We start from the raw sequence: 23,714 nt of genomic DNA on the forward strand, positions 1-23,714 counted from the left end.
TATCATAACTAGGCTATGTCCATACCGGCCTGCGCCAGAGCCACGGCCATCTCGTGCTCGAGGTACGTCGACACGGCCACCGTATCGCCCAGGCCCTTGCGGCGGCGCATCTTGAGCACAAAGTCGCGCGCGAGGCCCAGCGGCGGCGCCGGCTCCAGCGGGCGCAGGGGGATGGTCGTGTCGCTCGGGTCGCCCGGCACCACGGCCCAGTGGTGGAACATCTGCAGCACGAACGCCTGGCCCTGCGTCGCGACGCGCAGATCGGTCTCGAAGCCGTTCGCATCGATCACGGGCAGTAACGCGTGCATCGTGCTGAGCGGCGTGCCAGCCTTGGGCGCGTCGCTCGTGACATGTCCGCGGCGCCGTGCGAGGAGCGTGTAAATCGTGCCGACACACTCCGGCGGCGTCTGGATCTCGGCGGCGTACACGGGCTCCATGAGCCGCGGCGTCGCCAGGAGGAACGCCGCGTACGTCGCGCGCCGAGCCGTGGGAATCAGCTGCCCGCCCCCGCGGTGAATGGGCTCGGTGGCTATGCGCGCATGGCACAGGCGGATCTTAACGCCCCGCATCGGCTCGTCACACAAGGGGCCCTCGCGCGTCGCCCACTGGAAGCCCTGCTTAATGTACTCGCGCACCGTGTACAGCTGCACCTTGTCGACGTCGTCCGGCAGCGTGTCGTCCACAAGCACGTTCGGCCCGTGGTCATCAGGTCCAAACGCCCACACCGAGCGGGCGGCCAGGGCGTCCCAGCCGTAGCGCTCCTGGAAAATCCGAGCGAGCGCACGCGGCGGCAGGTGAATATCAATGAGGCCGCGCTCGAGGTCCTCGGCAATGCCGTCCTCCAGCGGCTCGGCGATGAGGGTGAGTCGGTTGTGCTTGTTCGGCGTGTCCGCAAAGCACTGCACGGCGCTCGTCTCGACGACCGTCTCACAGAACTTGACGACCGGATCGCTGATCTTGATCTCCATCTCAGCGTACAGCTCGCGCAGATCGTGCATCACACAGTCGAGGTACAGCTCGCCCGTTCCCAGCAGCGTATGCTCACCACTTTCTTCGACGCGCGTCGATACGAGCGGGTAGCACTTGTTCACCTTGCGCAGTCCGTCGAGCATCTTGGGCAGCTCCGCGGGGCGCAGGGGCTCAATGGCCACCTTGAGCACGCTTTCTGTCATGTGCACAATGGGTCGCAGCACGTACGTGTCCGCCACAGGCAGCGCCGTATCACACACCGTCGCGCTCTTGGCGATCGTCGCATCAATGCCGCTCAGCAGCACCCAGTTGCCGGCCGGCACTCCCGGTGCATGGACTGCGTATCGCGCCTCGGCAACGTACACGCCACTCACTGTCTCGACGGCCATGTCCTCCTCGTCTTCGGGCGTGTACGTGGGCCCCAGCACCTTGACCGACTGACCACACGACACGGTGCCACTCAGCACACGCCCAAACGCGCGAAACTCGGTCGCATCGCTTGTCGGGTACACTTTGGCGATTTGGATCAACAGAGGCCCCTGGGCGTCACAGCGCTCGATCGCGCGCGCCAGCACACTGTCGGGAGGCGCCGTCGTGGTGGCGGCCTTGGAGGCCTCGGCCGCACTAGGCAGATGCTCAACGCACATATCGACCAGGCCCGTCGACGATCCCAGGAACGCATTCAGCACGAGCTTGAGGAGCGGGCGCACGTCCATTTTGAACGCGGCCGCCGGCAACTGGATGCGCAGGGACGCAAGTGTGCGTCGCAGCACGTCGACGTCGGCACTGAGCACGAGCGTGTACAGCTTGTACAGCGGCTCGAGCACAAACTGCACAAACGACCGCGGCGCGTCAGGATGCGGCGCGCGCCTCGTAAAGGTGCGCGATGCGCGGTCAAAGTAGATGTGGCCCCATAGGCGCTGCGCAAAGGCGTCCACATCGATCGGTGCGCGCTCCGCATACATCTGAGCGAAGCTGCGCAGGGTGAAGCAGTAGCCGGCCTGGGTGCTCGCGAACGCGACATTCCCGCGCTCGGGGCTGAGACGACGCTCGGGATCGCCGCCGCTCGCCTCGCCAACGACGCGATTCACCTCCTCGAGCGTAAGCTGTATCTTGAAAAAGGCATCGGTGGGCGGCAGACGCAACTCGAGGACGAGTCGGTCGATCTTGTTGAGGACCAGCACGATCGGCAGGCCTTCACGCACGCAGTACCGGATGATAGTCTCCGTATTGCACATCACACCTTCGACGACATCGACGACCAGCACGACACCGTCTGCCAGGCGCAGCGACGCAGCCACTTCGTCCTGGAAATTCGTATGGCCCGGCGTGTCCAGCACGTGCACAAGGTAGCTCTTGCCGCGTGTCGTGGGCAAGACGAACGACATGGGCATCGCACGAATCGACAGTCCGCGTTCTTGCTCCAGCACATGCGTGTCAGTGTACCGCAGCGGCTTTTCGGCGTCCACTTGGACGCGGTGCGTCTCTTCCACCAGCATGTCCACGAGCGCGGTTTTGCCGTGCGCCAGATGGCCAACAACGGCCACATGCCGTATCATATCGGGAAAGTGCATCATGTTCAGCATAAACTGCCGGTCGAAGCGGACTTCCGGCAGCCCCTGCTCTTCCACGGCAAAGCTACGCACTCGCTCAGGCTCGACGATCGGCTGCGTCAGGGGCTGGGCGTCTTCCTCCTGCACGAGCGTCTCGACGTCGTCACCGTACACCTCGGAAGCAGAGGGGTAGTATACCTTGTCTTCATGGAGCACGACCGCTTGGGACGCGGGCTCATCGACATGCATGATCACTGCGCCTTCCTCCTGGGCGCCGCTCGCGTCCTCGGCGGGAGGCTCAGGCGGAGGCTCAGCATGTTCCACACCCAATGCCTCCTGCTCATCCTCCGACTCTGACAACGGCCCGATATAATTACCAAACTCGTCGTAATCGTCCATGCACGAGTAGCTGGTGGGTCGCTCGGTCGTGGCGTGTCGCGACGTGCGTCGTTGCCTGCCTCTCAGTCACGTGATGTATGTACCGATGGGTCTGGCGAAAAAAAAGGCCGTGCGTGTGGCATGGCCAGTGTGGGGCCTCGACGACAAGTTCGTGTCAGCGAAGCGATTGCGAATGGCCACGGACGCTAGCGGACCGCCATGGGTGCAAGCCGTGCGGGGACGATGCCATCGCTGGCTTCATTTTACGACACTCTCGCTGAGTCTGCTGGGCTCGCAGGTGGTGTGGAGCCTGGAGCTGGCGTACGGCACGCCGTACCTCCTTTCGCTGGGTCTATCCAAGTCCGCTACGGGATACGTGTGGATGGCTGGGCCGCTCAGTGGGCTCATTATGCAGCCTGTGCTGGGCTCTCTCTCTGACTCATCGATGTCGCCTTTCCGCCGGCGCAAGTACATGATCGGCTCGAGCGCCGTCGTGGCGCTTTCGACGTGCCTCATTGCCTTTTCTGAACCTTTATCGCTGCTTGTGCTGGATGCTATCGGCATCGGACTCGGTGATTGGGATCCTGCGCGCCGCAAACATGCTAGATATGTCATGCAAGTCCTGAGCATTCTGGGCTTTTGGATCTTTGACTTTGGCGTCAATGGCCTGCAAGTGACATCTCGCGCGCTCATTCTCGATCATGTGGGCGTCGCAGAACAGAACGAAGCAAACGCTTGGCACGGTCGCATGCTCCATGCTGGCAACATGATCGGGTACTGGTGCGGCTGGGTCGACTTGGCGTCGTGGCCGTCCCTCGCATGGATAGGGGGCGGCCAGTTTCGGCGCTTCGCTGTGGTAAGTATCGCGTGCATGTGTGTATGTGTAGCCATCACATGCGTGTTTACCCCCGAGCACTGCACGAGAATGGGTGCGAAGCAGCCGTCCGAGGGCATGGTGAAGCGCCTCCATGCTTCGATCCGCCAGGTATGGAGCGTGGGCCGCGCTCTTCCTCTCTCCATCCAGCGTGTATGTCTCGTGGAGCTGCTGGCTTCCATGAGCTGGTTCCCTTTCTTGTTTTACAGCACTACATACGTGCTTGATATGTCGCACAAGAAACACAAGCACCACTCTGACGCCGATCGGCAAATCGGCAGCTTGGCCATGCTGTGCTTTGCCATACTCGCCATGATCTCAGGTCTCATTTTGCCGAGCATTTCCTTGGCTGGACGCACGAATGCGTCGTCTGTGGCCGAGCCAGAGCCATGGCGCACACGCAGTCTGAGTCTGCGGACGATCTGGACGCTCGGCGCTCTCTTTCAGGCTATCCTCATGGTAGGCACGTTCTTTGTTCGGAAGCAAGCACACGCCATCGTGCTGGTGATGCTGATGGGCATCCCATGGAGCGTATGGATGTGGGTACCGTATGCTATGATTGGCGAGTTTGTGCGTGAAGCGGAAAAGTCCACCGCATTCTCGCTGTACGATGAGCAATGGCCCGCACAGCGCATCATGGAACACCAGAAACGCGCGAGTCTCCAAGAGTCCGAGCAGCATGCTTATCCACGACGTTGGCCGAGCACATTTGACAGCTCCTTGCGCTCATCATCCATTCGCAGTGTGTCAGGGACTCATGGGCCGTCGATCGTATCACGCGGCCCTGAAGTCGTCCGCCCGGACGATGGCAACATGCTAGAAGACAGCACCAACGGAGGCACTGTTTTGGGCATCCACAACTTGTCGATCGTGCTGCCTCAGCTCCTGATGGCTTTGATAGCCGCGCTTGTTTTTCGCTGGACCAAAGGCGGGAACGGAGACGTCGCATGGGTCCTTCGACTCAGTGGCTTCGTGGCGCTGGGGGCCGCGTGTCTCACGCGCTTCGTGCCACTCACACTCACGGAACGCAAGGCACGCCATGCCGGTTACACACTTCTCCCTGATGACGACGAAGCGGGTGCCGCAGATGCTGAAGATCGTATGGACGATTCTACTAATGAGAGTTTGGATGCCGATCCAAACGATGAGAGCATGGAATAGTTGTACACTAATAGGGTTACTAGGGTAAGGTCGCCACGTCCGGTCGAGTGGAGGTTTCGGACCTCAGAGAGTGACGAGTGTTCATGGCTCCAGTCGACGCGTGCGCGGGGTCTGTGAACAAGAAGCTTGTTGTCGTGGGCGATGGTGGCTGTGGAAAGACATGCCTGCTGATTGTCTACTCACAGAATCGGTTCCCAGAGGAATACGTGCCGACTGTGTTTGAGAACTATGTCCCTATTGTGGATTATCGGGGTCAAAAGGTCGAGTTTGCTCTGTGGGATACGGCCGGCCAGGAAGAATACGACCGACTTCGCCCCCTCAGCTATCCAGAGACCGATGTGATCCTCATTTGCTTTGCCATCGACTACCCCACGAGCCTCATGAACGTCAAGGACAAGTGGCTGCCTGAAATTCTGCACTTTTGCGAGGGTGTGCCATATCTACTTGTGGGCCTCAAGTCAGATCTGCGTATGGACGCGCATTCTCTCTCCCTCCTTACCGCGCAGGGAGTACAGCCAGTTAGCCAGGAGCAGGGCGAGCGCTTCGCACAAGAGATCGGCGCTCGGCGTTACGTCGAGTGCTCGGCCAAGGCCAACGACGGCGTACGAGAGGTATTCCAGGCTGCCTTGGAAGAGGCCTTTGGGGCGAAGAAATGGAAGCGCGGTCTGCTGAGCCGTCATAAGAAATGCACTGTACTATGACGCATCTATTATTGCAATGTACACACTATACATATAGGCCTACAGGCACAGAATATTCTTTTCAAGTAAATCAGCCACCGACGACATGGGCGCTGACGAGGTCGACCATATCCCGTCGTCATCGATAGGCCACACTTCAGCCTCGGTGCGATGTTCCTTTAGCTCGCGAATGCGCGCACCAACCTTGTCGCGCAGCTCCGCGTGATACGCCTGGTTGCGCCGCAGGCCTGCCATGTCCCGGCACACATCATCCTGGACTTTCTGCAGGAGGGCGCGGCGCTCCAAGAGCCATGCACGCACAGCGTCTCTCCGCGGTAAGTTTTCTGCCATTGGTCGAGGCTCCATCGGTAGCAGATTCGGTATCTCAGAACGCATGCGCTTAGGTGGGCACGTTACAGCATCTGCGAGGGATCTTTTCGATTGGGTATGATCGATCAGTTTCGATGGTGGATCGGTGGATAGGAGCCAGGCCGGTGAAGAAGGCACGGATATACAAGATGAAAGCGTACTCATAGGCACAAATGGCATAGGTTCTTTTTTGACCTCAGACGTGGTGTACGCATCGTTTAGTTCCTGGACCAACATATCCCAGCGGAACTCGGGCGACACTTCAGCTGGTATGAGTGGTGATGGTGTGCATAGGCTCATCTCCTCCGTCACCGACGTGCCGCAGTGATCCAGATCTGGAGACAGAGACACAGACGGCGGCGTGTCCGAGCACATGGAGGGCGTGCCGTACCTATTGCTGCCCAAGCGTGGCCGACTCATAGCACATGCCTCGTTCGTAGCGTAGGCAAAATTTCCTTCCACGCCACGCTTGGGATAAATTCCGGGGCACGTGATGTTACGCGGTGCGCGTTGCTCTGTCCTGCTGGTGTCTCACCACGACGGCTGTGGCAACGTAGCGACGCGTTCCGCGTGTGCTGCTGGCGCATTTCCAGAGCATGTCTAGGTTCAGGTTCGTCGATACGGATGCCATACCTCTTTCCCCGTCAAATGCGTTTCGTCCACCCTCATCGTCCCCTGCCTCGTCCTGTTCGACCAAGCGCGTTTCGCAGAAGCAGGAGGACAAGGAGAATACGCCTTTGGAGCAGCCCACCAAACGCCCACGCGTAGCCAAGCCATGCACGCCTGTCACATCAAGTCCCGTGACATCCTCTCATATACCATCACCCCAGTGGACGTCGATGAGCACGGAGGACCTCCAAAAGCGTCTGGCCCACTTGAAGGAGGTGCGCATGCACTCAATGGAAAAGCGTGCATCCATCGTGTGTGGTGATGGAATCTTTGATGAAAGCTCAGACTACCTTAAGATCGAAGAGCAACTTTGTGCCTCTCGCATATGCGCTATTGAAGCGGAACTTGCTTCGCGATCGTCTCCATCGATGCCCTCGTCCCTTTCTGTGCCGTCAGACGCCATCGAAGTGCTGGATGACGACGAATTTGATATGACGATACCCGATAAGGATTTATTGGAGATGGAAATCCCAGCAACACCATCTATTCCATCTACGCCACACCCATGGGACGATCAAGTTCGGCATTCCCTACGCCACATTTTCCGACTCACCGACTTTCGCCCTGATCAACTGGAAGCGATCAATGCGACACTCTCAGGACGCGACGTGTTTTGCTTGATGCCCACAGGTGGCGGAAAAAGTCTTTGTTACCAACTCCCTGCCACAATCACGAAAGGTCATACTGATGGCCTGACTGTGGTGATTTCACCACTTTTGGCCCTCATTCACAACCAGGTCAAAGCACTCCTCGACAAAAATATACCCACAATCGCGATCAATGGCGACATGCCAGAAGCTGATCGACAGTACGCTCGCTCGGAACTATGTCGCCGCGACATGAATGTCCGCCTCTTGTATGTGACGCCCGAGTTTGTCAGCAAGTCGCGCCTAGCGCACACGATTTTCCAGCACCTGTATTCAAAGCAACGACTGGCACGGTTTGTGATCGACGAGGCACACTGTGTCGATCAATGGGGTCATGATTTCCGACCCGACTATGTCCGCTTAGACATGCTAAGAAAGGAGTATCCTGACGTGCCGATCATGGCCCTCACTGCAACGGCACGCATAGATACAGTGCAGGACATCCAGCGACGTCTCGGCATGCGGAATGCCCTGATGCTGCGCCAGTCGTTCAACCGCCCAAATTTGACGTACAGAGTGTGCCCTAAGAAGCGAGGTGGTGGTACCTTGGATCGCATTGCTGCCATGATCCAAGAGGACCATCCGAACGATTGCGGCATTATCTACTGTCTGTCACGTCGTGACTGTGAGAATATCGCCAGCGATCTTGAGACCAAGTATGGGATCCGAGCGCGGCATTTTCATGCAGGACTCAACACGCAGGACAAGTTGCGGATCCAGGAAGGATGGGAAGCCGGCACATTCAAGGTCATTGTGGCTACTATCGCTTTTGGTATGGGTATTGACAAGGCGGATGTACGTTTTGTCATTCATCATTCCATGCCCAAGAGTTTGGAAGGCTACTACCAAGAAACTGGGCGAGCAGGCCGAGATGGCAAGCTGTCTGAATGCACATTGTTCTGGTCAATGGAGGATAGTCGGAAACTCGAATCCATGATTAACGATGCACCTGATATACCCGTCGAACAAAAACGCTTGCAGTGCAAGACGCTATACCAAGTCCGCCAGTTTTGCCAATCTCTGACGGAATGCCGACGCACCAATATTCTCAAGTACTTTGGCGAGCATTTCGATCCAAAGCTGTGTCGTGGCAGCTGTGACAACTGTCAGCGGACACCGGCGCACCTGGTCGATATGACCACCATGGCCAAGCATCTCGTCAGCATGGTGAAATTGCTTTCTGAGCAAAGCACATCCTCCCACTATACCCGGTCATATCTCATGGCCGTCTTTCGCGGAAGTATGAAAAAGGACATCAAGGACAACGGCCACCACCACAACTTGTACCATGGACGTGGCGCACAGTACTCGGATGATGAGGTTATGCGACTTATGGATCACCTACTTACGGAACGCGTATTGACTGAGTTTGGCAAACGTGTCGGGTTCCAGCGGTTTCCAAATTATTACATCAAGCTTGGACCTCGCGCGTCTGCTCTCTTGCAAGGACATTTGTCCATTGAGCTTGATATGCCGAGTAAGTCGGGAGCCGCACCAGCTCCTCGTCGAGCGAGGCGCAGCAACGCCTCTAATAGCTCCGACGATTTGGATCTGACGCACATTTCTCTAAGTCCGCACAAAGCGCGACCGTCCGACACGCGCCCACCTATCCAAATCGCAGCCATGCCCATGTTGGGCCCTGCACATACATAGACATCTAGCTCACAATGACTACTTATGCCTGGTACGTCGAAGCTGACACGTTACCACCACGGCCCGTCCAGTTGATGTGGATATCCTCGCCGGCCTTGAGGCGGTCATTCTCTTTGCCGGGCATCACATGGAACGTGTGCGCACCAAAGTAGTCACGCTGCGCCTGGAGCAAGGAGGCAGGCAGCGTCTCGGAGCGCATGCCGTCATAAAAGGCAATAGCGCTCGAGAAGGCCGGCGTGGACACACCCCACAGTACGGCCTGGGCAATGATGCGGCGCCAGCCATCTTCGGCCTTGCTGATGGCATTCGCGAAGAAGTCGTCGAACAGCAAGTTCTCGAGATCTGGGTTCTTGCGGAAGGCATTCGTAATGTCCTTCAAAAATACAGAGCGAATAATGCAGCCGCCACGCCACATGAGGGCGATGGATGGGTTGTTCAGCTTCCAGTTGTATGTCTTCGCAGCCTCACGCATCAACATAAAGCCCTGAGCGTACGACACGATCTTGGACGCATACAGCGCCTGCTCAAGATCATCGATGAACTGTGCCTTGTTGCCCTCAAATGCACGCGGCTTGGTTCCCGACAGAATCTTGGATGCACGCTGACGCTCAGCCTTGAGCGAGCTCAGGCATCGAGCAAACACGGCCTCGCCAATGAGCGTGACTGGCTGGCCAAGATCCAGGGCATTGATAGCCGTCCACTTACCCGTGCCTTTCTGGCCAGCACTGTCAAGTACCTTGGTGACGATGGGCTCGCCATCTTCGTCATTGTAGGCAAGAATGTCACTAGTAATCTCGATCAGGAACGAGTCCAGTACACCCTTGTTCCACTTCTTGAAAATCTCAGCGATCTCCTTCTCATGGAGGCCAAGACCCTGCTTAAGGATCCAGTATGCTTCGCAGATCAACTGCATGTCACCGTACTCAATGCCGTTGTGCACCATCTTGACATAGTGTCCGGCGCCGCCACCGCCGACCCAGTCACAGCATGGCTCGCCATCTGACTGCGCTGCGGTCTTTTGGAAAATATCCTTAAGCGATGTCCACGCATCCTCGCTACCACCAGGCATGAGCGACGGTCCGTGGCGCGCGCCTTCTTCGCCACCCGACACACCGCTGCCGACGTACAGGAGGCCCTTTGCCTCGATCTCCTTGCATCGGCGCTCCGTGTCTGGGAAGTGAGAGTTACCACCATCAATAATGATATCTCCTTTCTCGAGGTGCGGCAGGAGCTGCTCAATGAATGCATCGACTGCTGCGCCGGCCTTGACGAGCAGGATAATTTTGCGAGGACGCTTGAGCAGTGATACAAACTCTTCCACAGAGTGGGCACCCACGACCTTGGTGCCCTTAGCCTCATTGGCAAGGAAGTCATCCACCTTGCTGGTCGTACGGTTGTACGCAGCGACCGTGAAGCCCTTGTCGTTCATGTTCAGAATCAGGTTCTGACCCATCACAGCAAGGCCTGTGTGGTGTTAGCGATATGCTGTACCGATCAGGCATCCACGTACCAATAAGACCAATATCCGCACTGTTAGCGCGTAAGTATCGCTATTCAACACAATGCTTTTACACATACACTGCTTCTTTCGACATGTTCACCACAAGGAGGGAGGAAAAAAATAGCTGCTTCGGGTGTAGATGTGCAGTGCGGTCGCGTGGCAGCCGATTCGCTCGGGCCATAGCCACGTGACGCTGCCGTGGAGTCTTTCTAGCAACTATTCACATGGCCCTTAGCGGCGTGGGGCACCGCCCATGCCGCCCATAAACTGTTGCGCCATCTGGCGCAATTGCGGGTTGTTCATGAGCGATGAAATATCCGGCATTTGACCATTTGAGCCGAAGTTTTCGGCCATCTGGCGAAGCATGGGGTTGTTCATGAGCTGCTCGAGACCACCGTTTTGCATCATTTGCTGAGCCATCTGAGACACCATAGGGTTGTTCATAAGTGAGGAAATATCTGGCATGCCACCGGCGCCGCCGGAGCCAAGACCTGCGAACGGATCAGCAGCGTTTGAGGAGGTATTTGATGGCGTTTCTGTTGTGGACAATGCATGGTCTTTGCTTCCCGTCTCACCCAGTTTGGCCTTGGATGCGTCCAGACCCGACTTCATTAGCTTGTTCGATGGATCCACCTCGACACCTTTCTCATATGCCTGCACTGCTTCCTCGAACCTGCCAGAGGCAAAGAGGGCATGACCCAGGCGACTGTATGCCTTGCCAAAGTTGGGGTCGATCTCGGCTGCCTTTTGAGCATCAGCGATGGCCTCATCATGCTGGCCAATTTGGCTAAAGGCAGCAGCACGGTTCGAGTAGAATACAGGGGAGCATGAGTAAATCTCGATGGCCTTCGTGTACGAGTCAAGCGCTGCCCCGTAGTCCTTGGCCGACATGTACTTGTTGCCCTCGTTCTTGAGAGCCTCGGCCTTGTTCATGTCTTCCTCACTCGGCTTCTTCTCGGACTCAGTCTCAGAGCTAGCAGCAGCATTACCCGAATTCATGCGCTGCTGTGTCTTGAGGAACACGTCAAAAATAGCCTGCAGCCCCGGCGAGTTCTTTGCGTACTTCTCCTTGTCGCTCGCGGACTTCGGGTCAAAGCTGCATGCCGAGCTCACCAATTCAGCAGCTTGCTTCAACTTTTCATCATTCTGCGTACTGAGCCATGAAGCAATGGCAAACGCAAGAGGCTTGGATGCATCAGACACACTCATTCTCAATGTCGTCTGGGTGGGCCAAGTTCCACGTAGGTCTTCGTCCCCACTTTCGACTCATTCACGTGACTACCCCAGCCAGGGGCTTTTTTCTGCCTCTGCCCCCGCAGCATCGCCGTTCCTTGCTACCTTCCAGAATTGTGCGCATGCGTCACGGGCAATGTTTCGGCGAGCGAAACCCGGTCGGAGGCGCGCATCGTTGCAGCTGAATGAGTGGACATTGCGCGATGGGCGTGCGGACCGAGGCCGTGAGTCTTCTAACCTGCGTGCTTCTTGGCACGCGAGCCTGTGGCGCCCGTGGCGTCGGAAGCTGACCAGGGCCTATGGTCGTGCTGGAGTGGCATTTTCAGAGTGGTTTGCATGGCATGGAAACTGGATCTCGCATCATCAGCGACGCACGGTGTTGCTATGCAACTTGGTCATTGCATCCCTGTTTTATCCGGCTGTCGTGCTGTATCTTTTGACCACGTCCGAAGATCCCGCGTCGACATTGCACGCGCCTGTGTGTGTCATGCGCGATCACATATACGCAGGAGATCAACCTGCGTGCGTTACAGGGGCACAGTCACCTACCAATATCTGGGATGTAGTGAAGGGCTCGCTGCAGGATCTGACGGGCTATGTTCGTTCTCAGGCATTGTCTGATCACTACCCCGTCCATGATCTACGTCTTGTATGGGACGAGACGCCGACGCTTGAAGTTGTGAACAAAAATGGGCATGAAGCACCCGTCATCCACGTTGCACAGGTGCTCATGTCGTCCGACAAAATTCGACAAGGCGCTGGCTCGCCGTATGGCGTCCTAAGTCCGTCGTTTTTGATGACAGCGCTAGCCCTAGAAAAAGAACTCGACGCTAAGTTGCTCTCGGATGCGCCCAACAAGCCGTCGTGCGTGCGCCGGAACGAGACGGACACGTGTCTTGTACTGTCGCCCCTCGAGTATTGGCACAGAAACGCGGCGGCTATCAAGGCGGATCCGCATCCGGCCAAGTCGTATACGGGCAGTCCGATCCGGGCTATTGTGACACCGCCGGTGGCGCCTGCGGCGGCACACAGTCCACTGCCGCTGCTGTACTCGACAACGTTGGCTGGGCGGTGGCCGTTTCTCCCGCTCTTTTCGCGAGCTGAGTACCTTGTGCTGACTTACTTTCTACACGACAGCCACATGGACGCATGGCCTGGTATGGTACGTGAGGCGATGGAGCGTGTGGCGCCTGCGACCGTATCGATGCCGCGCGATATCGCAGCGGGCACCACGACGCTGGAGTTCAAGCCGCAGTCGCTCACGGCGCGGCCTACGATCAACTACAAGATCGTGGTGGTTGGATACCTTTTGCTACTGCTCTACATTTTCCGTGGCCTTGTGCAAATGCGCCGACTGCATTCGCGGTTTGGTATGGCCTTTACGGGAAGCGTGCAGCTGATCATTGACTTGATCATGAGTCTGAGTCTTTGTGCTCTGCTTGGTATTCGACTCACCGCGGTGCCATGGCCGATCCTTCCCTTTATTATCGTTGTTGTCGGCAGCGAGACCATGCTGTTTGTTATCCATGTGGTCACGAATACACCTCTCTCTCTCACGGTCAACTCGCGCATCGCATATGGCCTGTCGCAGGTCGCAGGGCCCATCACCTTTTCTACGGCGACGGATGTGCTTTTGTTGGGCGTCATTGGCTACGTCGTGCGCAACGAGGCTGTCACGCAGTTTGTCCTCTTTACGATGTGCGCACTTGTGGCGGATTACTTCATGCAAATGACCTTTTTCATCACGGTGCTGAGCATTGATATCCAGCGTCTCGAGCTCGCTGAAGTATTGATGCAGGGCACGCGCGCGCCCGGCGCAGCTGCCACGCCGCATGCCGACATGCCGCGCCGGCTGCGTATGGACCATCCGCGCTCCGGCACGGCGCGTCTCGTGCACATGCTGTACCGTCTGTGGTGCATGCGGTCGCCGCGGCTCGTCCATGCACTTGCTATCGTGCTGGCTGCTGGCACGGCGCTGGTCATGTATGCTCCGCAGGTCGTGTCGTCTGAAGCGTGGCTCCGTGTACTATACCATCGCGCGCATGTCCCTCCTGATGCCGAGCTCGACCAGAGTCCCTATGGCGCGTTCTGGCGTGCTCTGAATCCGGACGGCGCTTTGTCTGTGCGAGTGGTGCTGGAGCCATGGATTCTCGCGACGACGACCACTGCGACGGGCGGACTTCCGGACGCGCCGGGGCCGTGGCTCGAGGGCCTGTTTTATGACCGGCGCGGCACGACGATCTTTTTGTTTTTCTTGTTTGTCGTTGGGCCCATTGCTCTGACTATGGTCGTGCTTTCTTTCATTCTCCATTACCTTTTGCAACACTCGGACAAGCTCGAGAGCTCGCACCAGGATGGCGAGAATATCGAGCTGCGTCGCCTGCTCGACACACACACCTCTATGCCCCCCGATACCATGTCGATGCACCTGAGTGTGCACGCTGATGAGCTGCATACGGCCCCGATTCTTGTGACAGCTGCGTCAGGTACGATGTTTGTGAGTGCCGACACCCATAACGCGTTGCGCCTGGACAACCAAGGGGCGTCGGTCCTGTGGCCCCTCGCGATGCTGCGGACCAAGCACGAGGCCGTGGCTGATGCCTCGCATATCGTGGCGCTGGCGGTAAAGGCTGGGTGTGTTGCCATTGGGCAGTACTCCGGCCGGATCTCGGTATGGCACGTCGATGCACCACAGCGCCTCGTGGACATGACGTCGACGGCGCAAGCTCCGATCCAGCACCTCGCATTTCATGCTGATATGCTCCTTTCCCTGCATCGCGACGGGTCTGTGCGTGGCTGGCTTCCGGATGGCGAATCGCGTGTCCTCGTCGAGGCACCTGAGTCGGGCGGCTCGTGGACCTGCGCGACTGTGCGTGCCACGGAGTCGGGCCTGTTTCTAGGAGCTGCATCCTCGCGTGGACATCTGGCCGTGTACCGTATCGCCGACGATGCCTCGCTCGTGTGCTTGGTCGAGAATGCGAGTCATGTCCCGCTGCGGTGTGCAGCGCTACTGCCATCCAGCACGACCGAGCAGCCGGCGCCTGAGCCGATGGCCCAAATGACGCCGCCACGCAAGCCCACCGCCTGGCAAAGAAGTTCAGCTGTGCCGTCCCACATGCTCGTGGCCGGCGATCAAGATGGGGTGCTGCACGCATGGCAGGTGTCTGAGTGCGTGTCGGACATGGTTGTCGACGTGCCGCTCCGCGACGGTGCGATCCGAGACGTACGTGCTGCGGAAGGCATGCTTTGGGTGCAGACGACGAATCGCGTGTGGCTCGTCGAGCCGTCGTTGCGCGTGCGCGACTCGATCGCGAATCCCCGCGGATGTGTCGATATAACGCCGGACGGATGGCTGCTGGGCCTGTGCCGTGCGTATGCATCCGAGGCGCGCTGGGAAATCTGGCGCGCCCAGCTCCTCAACTCGGCCGTGGAGCGTATCTCTGTTGACATCGAGTCGCTGATCCGTGCAGCCGTGCGTGACTCTGTAGAGCAGGGTCTGCATCCGCCATCACGCCTGCCGCTGCTGACGGCGCGTGTGGATCGCATGGTGCGACGCGGCAGCGAGTGGATGATCCCGTTTGGCAGCACCATTCTTTCTCTCAAAGCAGAACACATGTGATAGACAATGTACCATACTAGATCTATATACCTTGCAACGCTGGCTTGGCACGCACGCCAATGTCGCCGTACGGCGTATCCTGCTTGAGCTGCACACAGTCGCGCGTGCCAAGTACGAGCATCTCGAAAAAGAAACCTGCCGCCGCTCGTCGCGTCGCATTCGCAGAGAGCGCGCGGAACGAAACGGTGTCCGACTCGCCCATCTGCGTACGCAGGACATGCGCTGCGCGCTTCGTCCGGATCGTGTCGCCGTGCACCGACGTGTCGGGCGCGCGCGAGTCAAACGCGACAAGGGGGTTGGAGGCCGGCACATCCACTTGCACCTCGTCGTTGCCATCATACTCGGGCGTCGACATGCGCGAGAGGGGCGCGAGACGCCCACGGTCTTCCTCGTCCTCCCTCGTATGTTGGCGACGCGATGACCGCCGGGGCGCAGGCGGCTCAGCTGGCTCCTCTTCCATGTTGGGCACGTCGGGGAGCGGCATATCATCGAGCGGCACATGCGACACATCCGACACGTCGAAGCCCTCAGCCGGCTTGGATACGTCGGACACATCCATGTCCATCACGTCGGGCCAGGCAGGCGGCGCGTCCGGTGCACGGCGACCAACTTCCATCGGGAACGCTTCCTCGTCCATGTTCAGCGCCTGGGCCTGCTCGTGAATCGCATGAAGCCAAAGCTGCATCTCGCTTTCACGCGCAAATGCCTGTGTCGCGAGCCATGCACGCCGCGCGTCCCATGTCATGTTGGCATCCAAGCCTTCGACGGCCGCACCCCACGCCATATCAAGGCCCCGAGGTACCGCTGTTTTCGCGCCGCGGGCTTGGTCTGCCATAGCTGCGAGCTGAACGCGCGACGCAGGAAGGCAGTGCTGCTCATGCGACTCCTTGTTCATCGTGCGCGCCACAGACGCGGCGCGAGCCTGGAGCGAGCGCGCGCGCGCAGGGAAGATCTCCGTTACGTCGTCCTGAATAGGCCGTTTTCGTGGTGCTTTGGCGCTCGAAGCTGCCTGTTGCTGTGCGGCCGTACGCAGTCTAGCCATAGTGTGTGGGTTGAGTTCGGCATGTGCCACGTCGTCCAGCGTCAAGTGGCGAGAAGGTGTGCTCGGAGCACGCGGAGCCGCATACACGGATGGCACGGGTGGCGGCGTGCCAGCCATCGGGACGTCAGGCACATCAAAGCCCACCGTGTCCGTCGTCACGTCGGCCGCGCCGCTCATGTCCATCGGTGCTAGAGGCTCCAGCGACAAATCCGCACTAAGATTCACATCACCAACCAGAGCCTGCACATGCTCAGACATCGCAGCTGCTTCGGTCGACGGCGCACGACGCGCGACACCCACGCTTTCGAACGAGTCGTCCAAGTCTGGCAGTGTATGCCGCGTGACGTCTGACCGCCGCTGCGTCTCTCGACGAGCGCGTTTGGGCGGCGGCACCGCACGCGATGGCGTGCTTTCATCCACAAGACCCAAGTCAAAGCCTTGCACAGACATGCCCAAAATCGAGCCGTCTGGACCGAGGGGTATATGTTCGTCTTCTTCGTCCTGCATTTCATAATGCGTGTCTGGGAGCGTGATGTCGGCATGACGTGCCATATGACGTGGCCGAGAGCCAATGCCCCAGTCGCTCAGTGTCGGCTCAGGCATCAGGAGGTCCATGGGCGAGAACATGTCCGGCAGTGTGATGGCAGCGCGCGAGACATGCAGTTGTTCTTGCGAGAGGTCAATCACAGCCGAGCCACGAAAGGCCACCTTGATGCGCAGGAGCATGTCCGAGCAGTCATCCTGGAGGTACTTGGCCTTGCGGGAGTATATGCGCGCGAATCCCAGCAGGAGCTGACCGCTGAGGCGGAGCGCAATCTGCCCCTCATCCTCGTCCACAATCATATCGACGTTGGAAGGGATAGATGTCTGCAAGAACTGGGTCTTGCTAAGCTTGCGCTCCCAGTGTGCAGCGAGCCACACACGCGCTAGTGGTCCCTGATTGTGCAGAAACGCATCGTTTGGTATCATGTCGATGCCGTCCCACACGGATGGTGGCAACCAACGTGAAGAAGGAACGAACACGACGCGCCTCGACGCGTGTGCTTGACTCGTGGCCCACCTGCACATATGCGCGCCTCGCGTCCAAGGCACGTGATGTGGAGAAGTCGTATCCGTGGCTGTACGCGCTACCTACCAATGGCACTGCTGCACGGCGCCTTTCCGGCCACTCCACGTATCCCCCAGCGTGGTGCTGACAGATACGATCAACACCAACGCGCCAAAGATGGCGCAACATACACTGAGTAGCTGTGTAGACTCCCACCACTTGAACTCCTGCTGTGGCTGCCGCATGGCTGCATTGGCGCCTGGACGCAGTGGGAGCGAAATATTCTCGGCCATGACTGGCTCATGTCCGTCTTCTGCGGCGTCATGCTGATGTTCCTGCGAGGGCACGGAGAAATAAAGCGCAGATCGCTCAATCTGCTTCGCATCATGACTCAGCTTCAGATAGCACACACTGGGGAAGAAAAACGCCAGCGCCGTCGCACTGAGACCGCCAGTAATTTCCAGCACAATGCCCAAGTCACAAGTCAGTAGGGAAATCGCCATGGCACTGACCACGAGCGAGGTCGTAAGGATGAGATGCCGTCGGTATTCATACTGGCCATGAAAAAAATATGTTTCAAGCACCTCTCTGCACACAAAGCACTCGAGAGGCAGCGTGGTAAACATGTTGAGGCCGAAGCAGAACCGTGCGATGTTTACGATGACGTCTGTATTAGGGAAATTGTTGAGAATATTGGAGAGGGTCTTGTCTTCGAAGAACCAGTAGCCGGCGATTGACATCGACACAGCAGCAATGGTGGATATAAATGTGGAATAGTGCGTGACCATGCGGAACTTGTCCATAGACGGCTCCTTGAGGCTGCCGTAGATTAGAAGAGAGTTGTGGTGGCAAACGAAAGCAAAGCTAATGACGGAGACGGAGCGAATAAGATTGGATGGATGCACGATAGAAAGACGAAGGGACGGATCGCCCTTGAGTTCGGGTGGCATTGCCGGGCCACGTACAATCACGGCCAGAATAATGAACACCATGGACAAAAGCGCCACGGCGCTGGCTTTGCTGAGCTTTTCAATGTTTCGGTGCAGTGATAGTGGGTAGCTGATAGCCATGGTGCACACAAAGATGACGAATCGGCGGCTGCTGAAAATCGTACCCCGCAAGAAAGGCAGCACACTCGACAGCACATTGGGAATCGTGTCGCCAACCACGACGCAAAAGGCACACATGCCGCCGAACGCAAAAACAAACTGGAAGATGGACACAGCAATACGACCACGCTGCCCGAAGCAGTGGCCCATGATCTCAATATATGTGCCGCGTCCACTGAGTTTGGCATTGAGCACAATCAGCCGGATCGTCCAATCTGTCAGCAGGGCAATGCCTACCAGCAAGGCTAGACCGGCGACAAAACCAGACTCGCGCATCGAATAGGGTAATCCGACAATGCCTGCACCAAGAATGCTGTTAGCCATATTGACCGTGCCCTCAAATACGCCAGCACCACGTTTGAGCCAGTCCGGCAACTGCTCCGCATCCCACGACGGCGGTAGACTCTGACTTAATTGGCGCACGCCATGGCCGATCAAGTCGAACGACGTACGCTGTGTGGCACCTTCTGGAGTGCTTCTGTTCAGTGAAGATGGGAATCCATTCGAGATAGACGGCACAAAACGTGGATCCGGCATAGCGAGGGAATCATCCAGATCATCAGAGTCAATGTCGAACCTGGCCTCTTTGGAAGCACTCAGGGACCGCATCGGCGGAGCAAACCTGCGACCATCTGGCGGAGTAGACAAGGGCTCACCATCACGGTTATGGCCGTGTTCCGAGTCCTCCTGCGACATCCCCTGGGTCCACGGTCGTCGACGCTCTCGCAAACAAACTCCTCGCCTTTCAACGCCCTGCCCACACTCCCCACTCGAACGACCCCATGTGCCAACTGGGCATATTCGCAATAAAAAGTGCCTGGCTCGCTGTGTCGGGTTAGAGGCGCGTGTTTCGGGCATAAAATGTATGCCTAGTAGGTAGGATGTATGTGTCACACGCGCTGGGCTCGAGTGTGTCGTTGTTTCCACAGGCACACGCGGCCGACCGTCTCAAGCTACCGCACCAGGCCACTTGGGAAGTGCACTATGGATCACCGCGCAGTGCCTGGTCGCATGGCGGACATGCCTCCTGGTGCGCAGGGTGCCAATCCATATGTGCGGCCGGCTATGCAGCGGCATACGTCTGGTCTGCGTTTGGTGTCTGAGGATCGCGAGCGGATCGTGCGGAAAGATCAAATGTGTGTGAAATGCGGCACGGCCATCACCGGCCAGTTTGTTCGTGCGCTTTCAGGGGTATATCATCTCGACTGTTTTACATGTGCGGATTGCGGTCGCAATGTCGCGTCCAAGTTTTTTTCAGCCACGCCAGACATGGTGTTGGCTGCGGGTGGTGGTGACCAGTTTCCACTGTGTGAAACGGACTATTTTCGACGCTTGGACTTGCTGTGTGCCAGATGCGGGCATGCACTACGTGGAAGCTACATTACGGCTCTGGGATCCAAGTATCATGTGGACCATTTTACGTGTTCTATGTGCTCGACGCCCTTCGGCCCGGAAGACAGTTACTATGAGCATGAGGGCCAAGTATACTGTCATTTTCATTACAGCACGCTTTTTGCGATCCAGTGTTCTGGATGTCAGACCGCTATCCTGAAGCAATTTGTTGAGATCAATCGGAACAATGCTGACGAGCACTGGCACCCGGAGTGCTACATGATCCACCGCTATTGGAAGATTAAACTTGCACCGAGCGCCCCTTCTCATGCTGATGCGGTTCAGGACGTGTCTCTTTCCATGCCTGGTGCGTTGGCCCTTACGCCAAGCAGCTCGGAGGAGCAACTTGCCGCGTCGAACGTCGCACAGGAAACTCCCGCATCCGTTCTGCAAAAGCAGCGGACGATGGAGATGCGTGTGTTCACCATTTGGCGTGTACTCTCCTCGTTCGAAGAATCATCTGCGGGCTGTATTTCTGACATGTTACGGCACGTAAGTAACGGAAAGTACGTGGGTGGTGTGCGCTTTGCGGCTCGATTCGTCCTACACGTCGAGGTTTTGTTTTCGGCTATCGACGAGCTCGAGATGCATTTCCACCACGCCCAGGCGCAAAAGATTCAGTATGTGCGCGAGGCGCGCATGCTATGTAAAAAGATCGTCAACTTCTTCTCACTACTGTCCCACACTCAGGAAACGGGCGCCCAGCGCATGCACATCACACAGGAATTGCTGTCTCTTGTCACGGGCTTGGCACATTATCTCAAAATCCTGATCCGTATATCGCTCACTGGCGCACTCCGACTTGACCAAGAGTATGGCGTGCCAGCGGCGCTCGAGTCGTTCCTAGCGCGTCTCGATGAGCTCGTGACGCTGCAGGGTGGCGACACGGACACGGTTCATGGATACACCAGTTTACCTCATGTGACTATTCCGACGTACGACACTGAAAATGCGTCTGACTTGTGCGTGATGTGCGGCAAGACTGTCGAAGATGAATGTGCCCGTGTGGGTGTCACACTTCGATGGCACTGGTCGTGTGTCCGCTGCTTAGTGTGTCAGCGCACTGTTTTTCGGCCCGACGATGAGATATTGCGCGATGAGCAGACATCGCAGGCAGTGCCAGTATCCCAATTCGTTGTGCGTAGCAGCGGACGTCGCTCACATGCGTTCTGTACTGGATGTGCGCCCAGCGATGCCGTGGGCCACTTTGAGAGTGTGACGCGTCTAGAGCAGTATGCTTTCCTGCTGTGTGTGGCACTGAACCGACTGGATGCCCTGCTGAAGCGGCGATCGCATCTGGATGTGGTGCCCGCCCACGAGGCGGAGCCGAGCGAGCTGACGGATGCCGAATCGAGTACGTACCGGAAATCGCCCGAGACGAAGCGGCTTGAGAGTCAGTACCTGGACCGGCACATGTCGAGCAAAGCACGGGTACCGCACATTTCAAGCGTCGCGGATGATCCTGACCATTCATCGGATGTGAGTCCTGCTCTGCCCGACACACCGTCGACCGTCACAGGCGCCGCCTCTCCGACGTTTGTATCGTCGCAGGCACCCACTTCTACGCTTCTTCGGCCCAATATCAACGCGTCCATGGCACCCATCTCGTCCCCTTCGACGACCCCCTACGATGAGGGCATTACTCTCGCTGATATTCCCATGATTCTGCAAGCCGAGCAGGTGCGTGAGCAGCGCGAACAAACGTCAAGTACGTCATCGCGCCGACCCATCAGCTCGCTGTCTGCCGAAGAGTTGCAGGTATTCAAATACGTGGCATTGCTGCGCGTGCAAAAGTCGTCGCTGTTGGAGTTTGTGGACATGGACGATGCCCTCGAGCTGATTGAGACACGCAAAAATACATTCTGGGGCAAGTTTCTTTTCAAGGGTACTCGCGACCGGCGCGATGTGCGCAAAAAGGGCGTGTTTGGCGTATCGCTGGACTATCTGGTCGAGCGGCACGGCGCAGACTCGGTACTGGGCGCGACGCCTACGCCACTGCGTGTGCCGGCGCTGATTGACGACGTTGTGTCGGCCATGCGGCAGATGGATGTGTCCGTGGAGGGCATTTTCCGAAAAAATGGCAATGTGCGTCGGCTCAAGGAACTGGCCGATGCCTTGGATCGTGAAGTGGATACCATCAACCTGCTTGACGATCATCCTGTGCAACTCGCTGCCCTCCTGAAAAAGTTTCTGCGTGATCTGCCAGACCCGCTGCTGACCTCGCGCCTGTACGAGCTGTTCGTGCACACGCAGTGCATTGAGCAGCCCGCTGAGCGGCATTACCTCGTCGCGATGGTCGCTATGCTTTTGCCGCGGCACAATCGTGATGCGCTCGAGGTCCTCTTTGTGTTCCTCCGCTGGGTCGCGACGTTTGCGTACATCGATGACGAGGCCGGCAGCCGCATGGACATACCCAATCTTGCTACGGTCATGGCACCGAGTCTGTTATATTCTCGGTCGACGGAGCCGACGCGCGGCGAGGCCATGTTGGCCCAGTCCGTCATCCGCCACATGCTCGAGCACCAAGACGAGTTGTGGTTTGTGCAGGATGACATGGCGCCGGTGCTGCGTGATCGGTCGCTGATCCAAGCAGTACCAGACTTGGCACCTCATGAACTGCTCAAGCGGTGTGCGCCCTACGCGTAGCGCACACGCCAACCTGTATTCTATACTACATACACACTCTCTATACACCATAGCTGAGCACACGGGAAAAGAGGAAGGGACGCGCATGCTTGTGTGGAATCGGCAGCACCTCGCCCGTCTGCAGGTTCAGCGATGCGTATTCGAGCATGTCCATGCGGTGCCACCGACCAGGGGACGAGCGCATGTGCAAGGTCATTTGAAACGTGTAGCCCGGCAGTGTTGGATCATGCAGGTCTTCTATCAAAATCGTGGCGCCTCGTCGTGAGAGTGTTTCTCCAGCCTCGCTGAGGCATCGCCAATGCCCGGCGGCACATCCTTTTGACCGAATGCCCGGTTCGAGTCGATGCACAACGTCGGCAGGTTCGTCGGTCGTGAGCCAGCTCAGGCATCGGCCATTAGGAAAGAAGCGCAAGTACCGAAAAAAGCGCACGACATGCAATACACGCACCCACACGTTCTCTTCCGACATGCCCTGCTGCGTATACTCACACGTTGCAATGTACGTTCCGTTCATTCGAACGCGTGGCTCATGCACATATGCATCGCGCCAGCTGCATGAAAGAGGAGCAAACGGCGGTGCATATGTTCCTTGCACGATGGCGCGCCACAGACGCGGATGGGAAGTGAGTTGGCGAAGTCGCCAGCAGGTGCGTGCGACGCGCTCTAATGACACATAATCTGGGCCAGTCTCGCGCCGCCAAGACTCTAATGGCAGCTGAAACGACATATTGTCAGGCAGCATAGTAGGCCAAATAGGTTCAAGAGGTGTTGGCATGAGCACATGCAGTAATATTCTGTACCACAACTCGTCTGGCATATGCTGTACCATCGGCACGGCACTCACTTCCAAATCAGCCGCATATATTGTCGATATACATGTCCCGACATGCTCAGGCCATACGGTATGATCCTCGGTATTTTGCGACATCATTTCATGCACACGCTCAACATGCTTGGACGAAAGCGTCCGTAGGAGCATGCTAAGTGCGTCACGTTCCTGATCGGCCCAAGCCTCGGGCAGTACCGCTGGAGCTGCGGCTTTCAGCATAGCATCGCTTGATGGCGCTTGCATGTGCGAATGAGCTGCATTTGGCGCTCTTCCATGTGCACGCTCGGCCACATCGCGGCACCAAGCGATCCGAAACGCCTCGAGCTCCTCGTCCATGCGGCA

The 23,714-nt window shown here is 57.7% G+C and overlaps 12 protein-coding genes across 12 annotated transcripts; 5 read left to right on the forward strand and 7 right to left on the reverse strand.

Moving 5' to 3' along the window:
- Positions 1–8: 8 nt before the first annotated feature.
- Positions 9–2,921, reverse strand: MRET_2730 (U5 small nuclear ribonucleoprotein component; the record flags this gene model as incomplete). Its single annotated transcript, XM_027629357.1, has 1 exon — positions 9–2,921. One exon carries the CDS (start codon positions 2,919–2,921, stop codon positions 9–11), a length of 2,913 nt encoding a protein of 970 aa, XP_027485026.1.
- Positions 2,922–3,093: 172 nt separating this feature from the next.
- On the forward strand, positions 3,094–4,935 carry MRET_2731 (solute carrier family 45, member 1/2/4; the record flags this gene model as incomplete). Its single annotated transcript, XM_027629358.1, has 1 exon — positions 3,094–4,935. The coding sequence occupies one exon, from the start codon at positions 3,094–3,096 to the stop codon at positions 4,933–4,935; it is 1,842 nt and encodes a 613-aa protein (XP_027485025.1).
- An 83-nt stretch (positions 4,936–5,018) lies between these two features.
- MRET_2732 (GTP-binding protein) lies at positions 5,019–5,636 on the forward strand (the record flags this gene model as incomplete). Its single annotated transcript, XM_027629359.1, has 1 exon — positions 5,019–5,636. The coding sequence occupies one exon, from the start codon at positions 5,019–5,021 to the stop codon at positions 5,634–5,636; it is 618 nt and encodes a 205-aa protein (XP_027485028.1).
- Positions 5,637–5,675: 39 nt separating this feature from the next.
- Positions 5,676–6,404, reverse strand: MRET_2733 (uncharacterized protein; the record flags this gene model as incomplete). Its single annotated transcript, XM_027629360.1, has 1 exon — positions 5,676–6,404. One exon carries the CDS (start codon positions 6,402–6,404, stop codon positions 5,676–5,678), a length of 729 nt encoding a protein of 242 aa, XP_027485027.1.
- Positions 6,405–6,580: 176 nt separating this feature from the next.
- On the forward strand, positions 6,581–8,953 carry MRET_2734 (bloom syndrome protein; the record flags this gene model as incomplete). The annotated part of the gene is made up of 1 exon (XM_027629361.1): positions 6,581–8,953. The coding sequence occupies one exon, from the start codon at positions 6,581–6,583 to the stop codon at positions 8,951–8,953; it is 2,373 nt and encodes a 790-aa protein (XP_027485030.1).
- Positions 8,954–8,975: 22 nt separating this feature from the next.
- MRET_2735 (6-phosphogluconate dehydrogenase) lies at positions 8,976–10,548 on the reverse strand (the record flags this gene model as incomplete). The annotated part of the gene is made up of 3 exons (XM_027629362.1): positions 8,976–10,417; positions 10,464–10,483; positions 10,532–10,548. The coding sequence occupies 3 exons, from the start codon at positions 10,546–10,548 to the stop codon at positions 8,976–8,978; spliced, it is 1,479 nt and encodes a 492-aa protein (XP_027485029.1).
- Positions 10,549–10,685: 137 nt separating this feature from the next.
- On the reverse strand, positions 10,686–11,663 carry MRET_2736 (small glutamine-rich tetratricopeptide repeat protein alpha; the record flags this gene model as incomplete). Its single annotated transcript, XM_027629363.1, has 1 exon — positions 10,686–11,663. One exon carries the CDS (start codon positions 11,661–11,663, stop codon positions 10,686–10,688), a length of 978 nt encoding a protein of 325 aa, XP_027484812.1.
- Positions 11,664–11,823: 160 nt separating this feature from the next.
- On the forward strand, positions 11,824–15,306 carry MRET_2737 (sterol-sensing domain of SREBP cleavage-activation protein; the record flags this gene model as incomplete). Its single annotated transcript, XM_027629364.1, has 1 exon — positions 11,824–15,306. The coding sequence occupies one exon, from the start codon at positions 11,824–11,826 to the stop codon at positions 15,304–15,306; it is 3,483 nt and encodes a 1,160-aa protein (XP_027484811.1).
- A 22-nt stretch (positions 15,307–15,328) lies between these two features.
- On the reverse strand, positions 15,329–17,317 carry MRET_2738 (cohesin complex subunit SCC1; the record flags this gene model as incomplete). Its single annotated transcript, XM_027629365.1, has 1 exon — positions 15,329–17,317. The coding sequence occupies one exon, from the start codon at positions 17,315–17,317 to the stop codon at positions 15,329–15,331; it is 1,989 nt and encodes a 662-aa protein (XP_027484814.1).
- Positions 17,318–17,479: 162 nt separating this feature from the next.
- On the reverse strand, positions 17,480–19,201 carry MRET_2739 (solute carrier family 38 (sodium-coupled neutral amino acid transporter), member 11; the record flags this gene model as incomplete). The annotated part of the gene is made up of 1 exon (XM_027629366.1): positions 17,480–19,201. The coding sequence occupies one exon, from the start codon at positions 19,199–19,201 to the stop codon at positions 17,480–17,482; it is 1,722 nt and encodes a 573-aa protein (XP_027484813.1).
- A 288-nt stretch (positions 19,202–19,489) lies between these two features.
- Positions 19,490–22,543, forward strand: MRET_2740 (GTPase-activating protein; the record flags this gene model as incomplete). Its single annotated transcript, XM_027629367.1, has 1 exon — positions 19,490–22,543. One exon carries the CDS (start codon positions 19,490–19,492, stop codon positions 22,541–22,543), a length of 3,054 nt encoding a protein of 1,017 aa, XP_027484873.1.
- A 40-nt stretch (positions 22,544–22,583) lies between these two features.
- MRET_2741 (F-box protein 9) lies at positions 22,584–23,708 on the reverse strand (the record flags this gene model as incomplete). The annotated part of the gene is made up of 1 exon (XM_027629368.1): positions 22,584–23,708. One exon carries the CDS (start codon positions 23,706–23,708, stop codon positions 22,584–22,586), a length of 1,125 nt encoding a protein of 374 aa, XP_027485196.1.
- Positions 23,709–23,714: the final 6 nt, after the last annotated feature.

This window comes from Malassezia restricta, chromosome IV, assembly GCF_003290485.1.
Source record: "Malassezia restricta chromosome IV, complete sequence".
In the NCBI taxonomy this organism is placed as follows: domain Eukaryota; kingdom Fungi; phylum Basidiomycota; class Malasseziomycetes; order Malasseziales; family Malasseziaceae; genus Malassezia; species Malassezia restricta.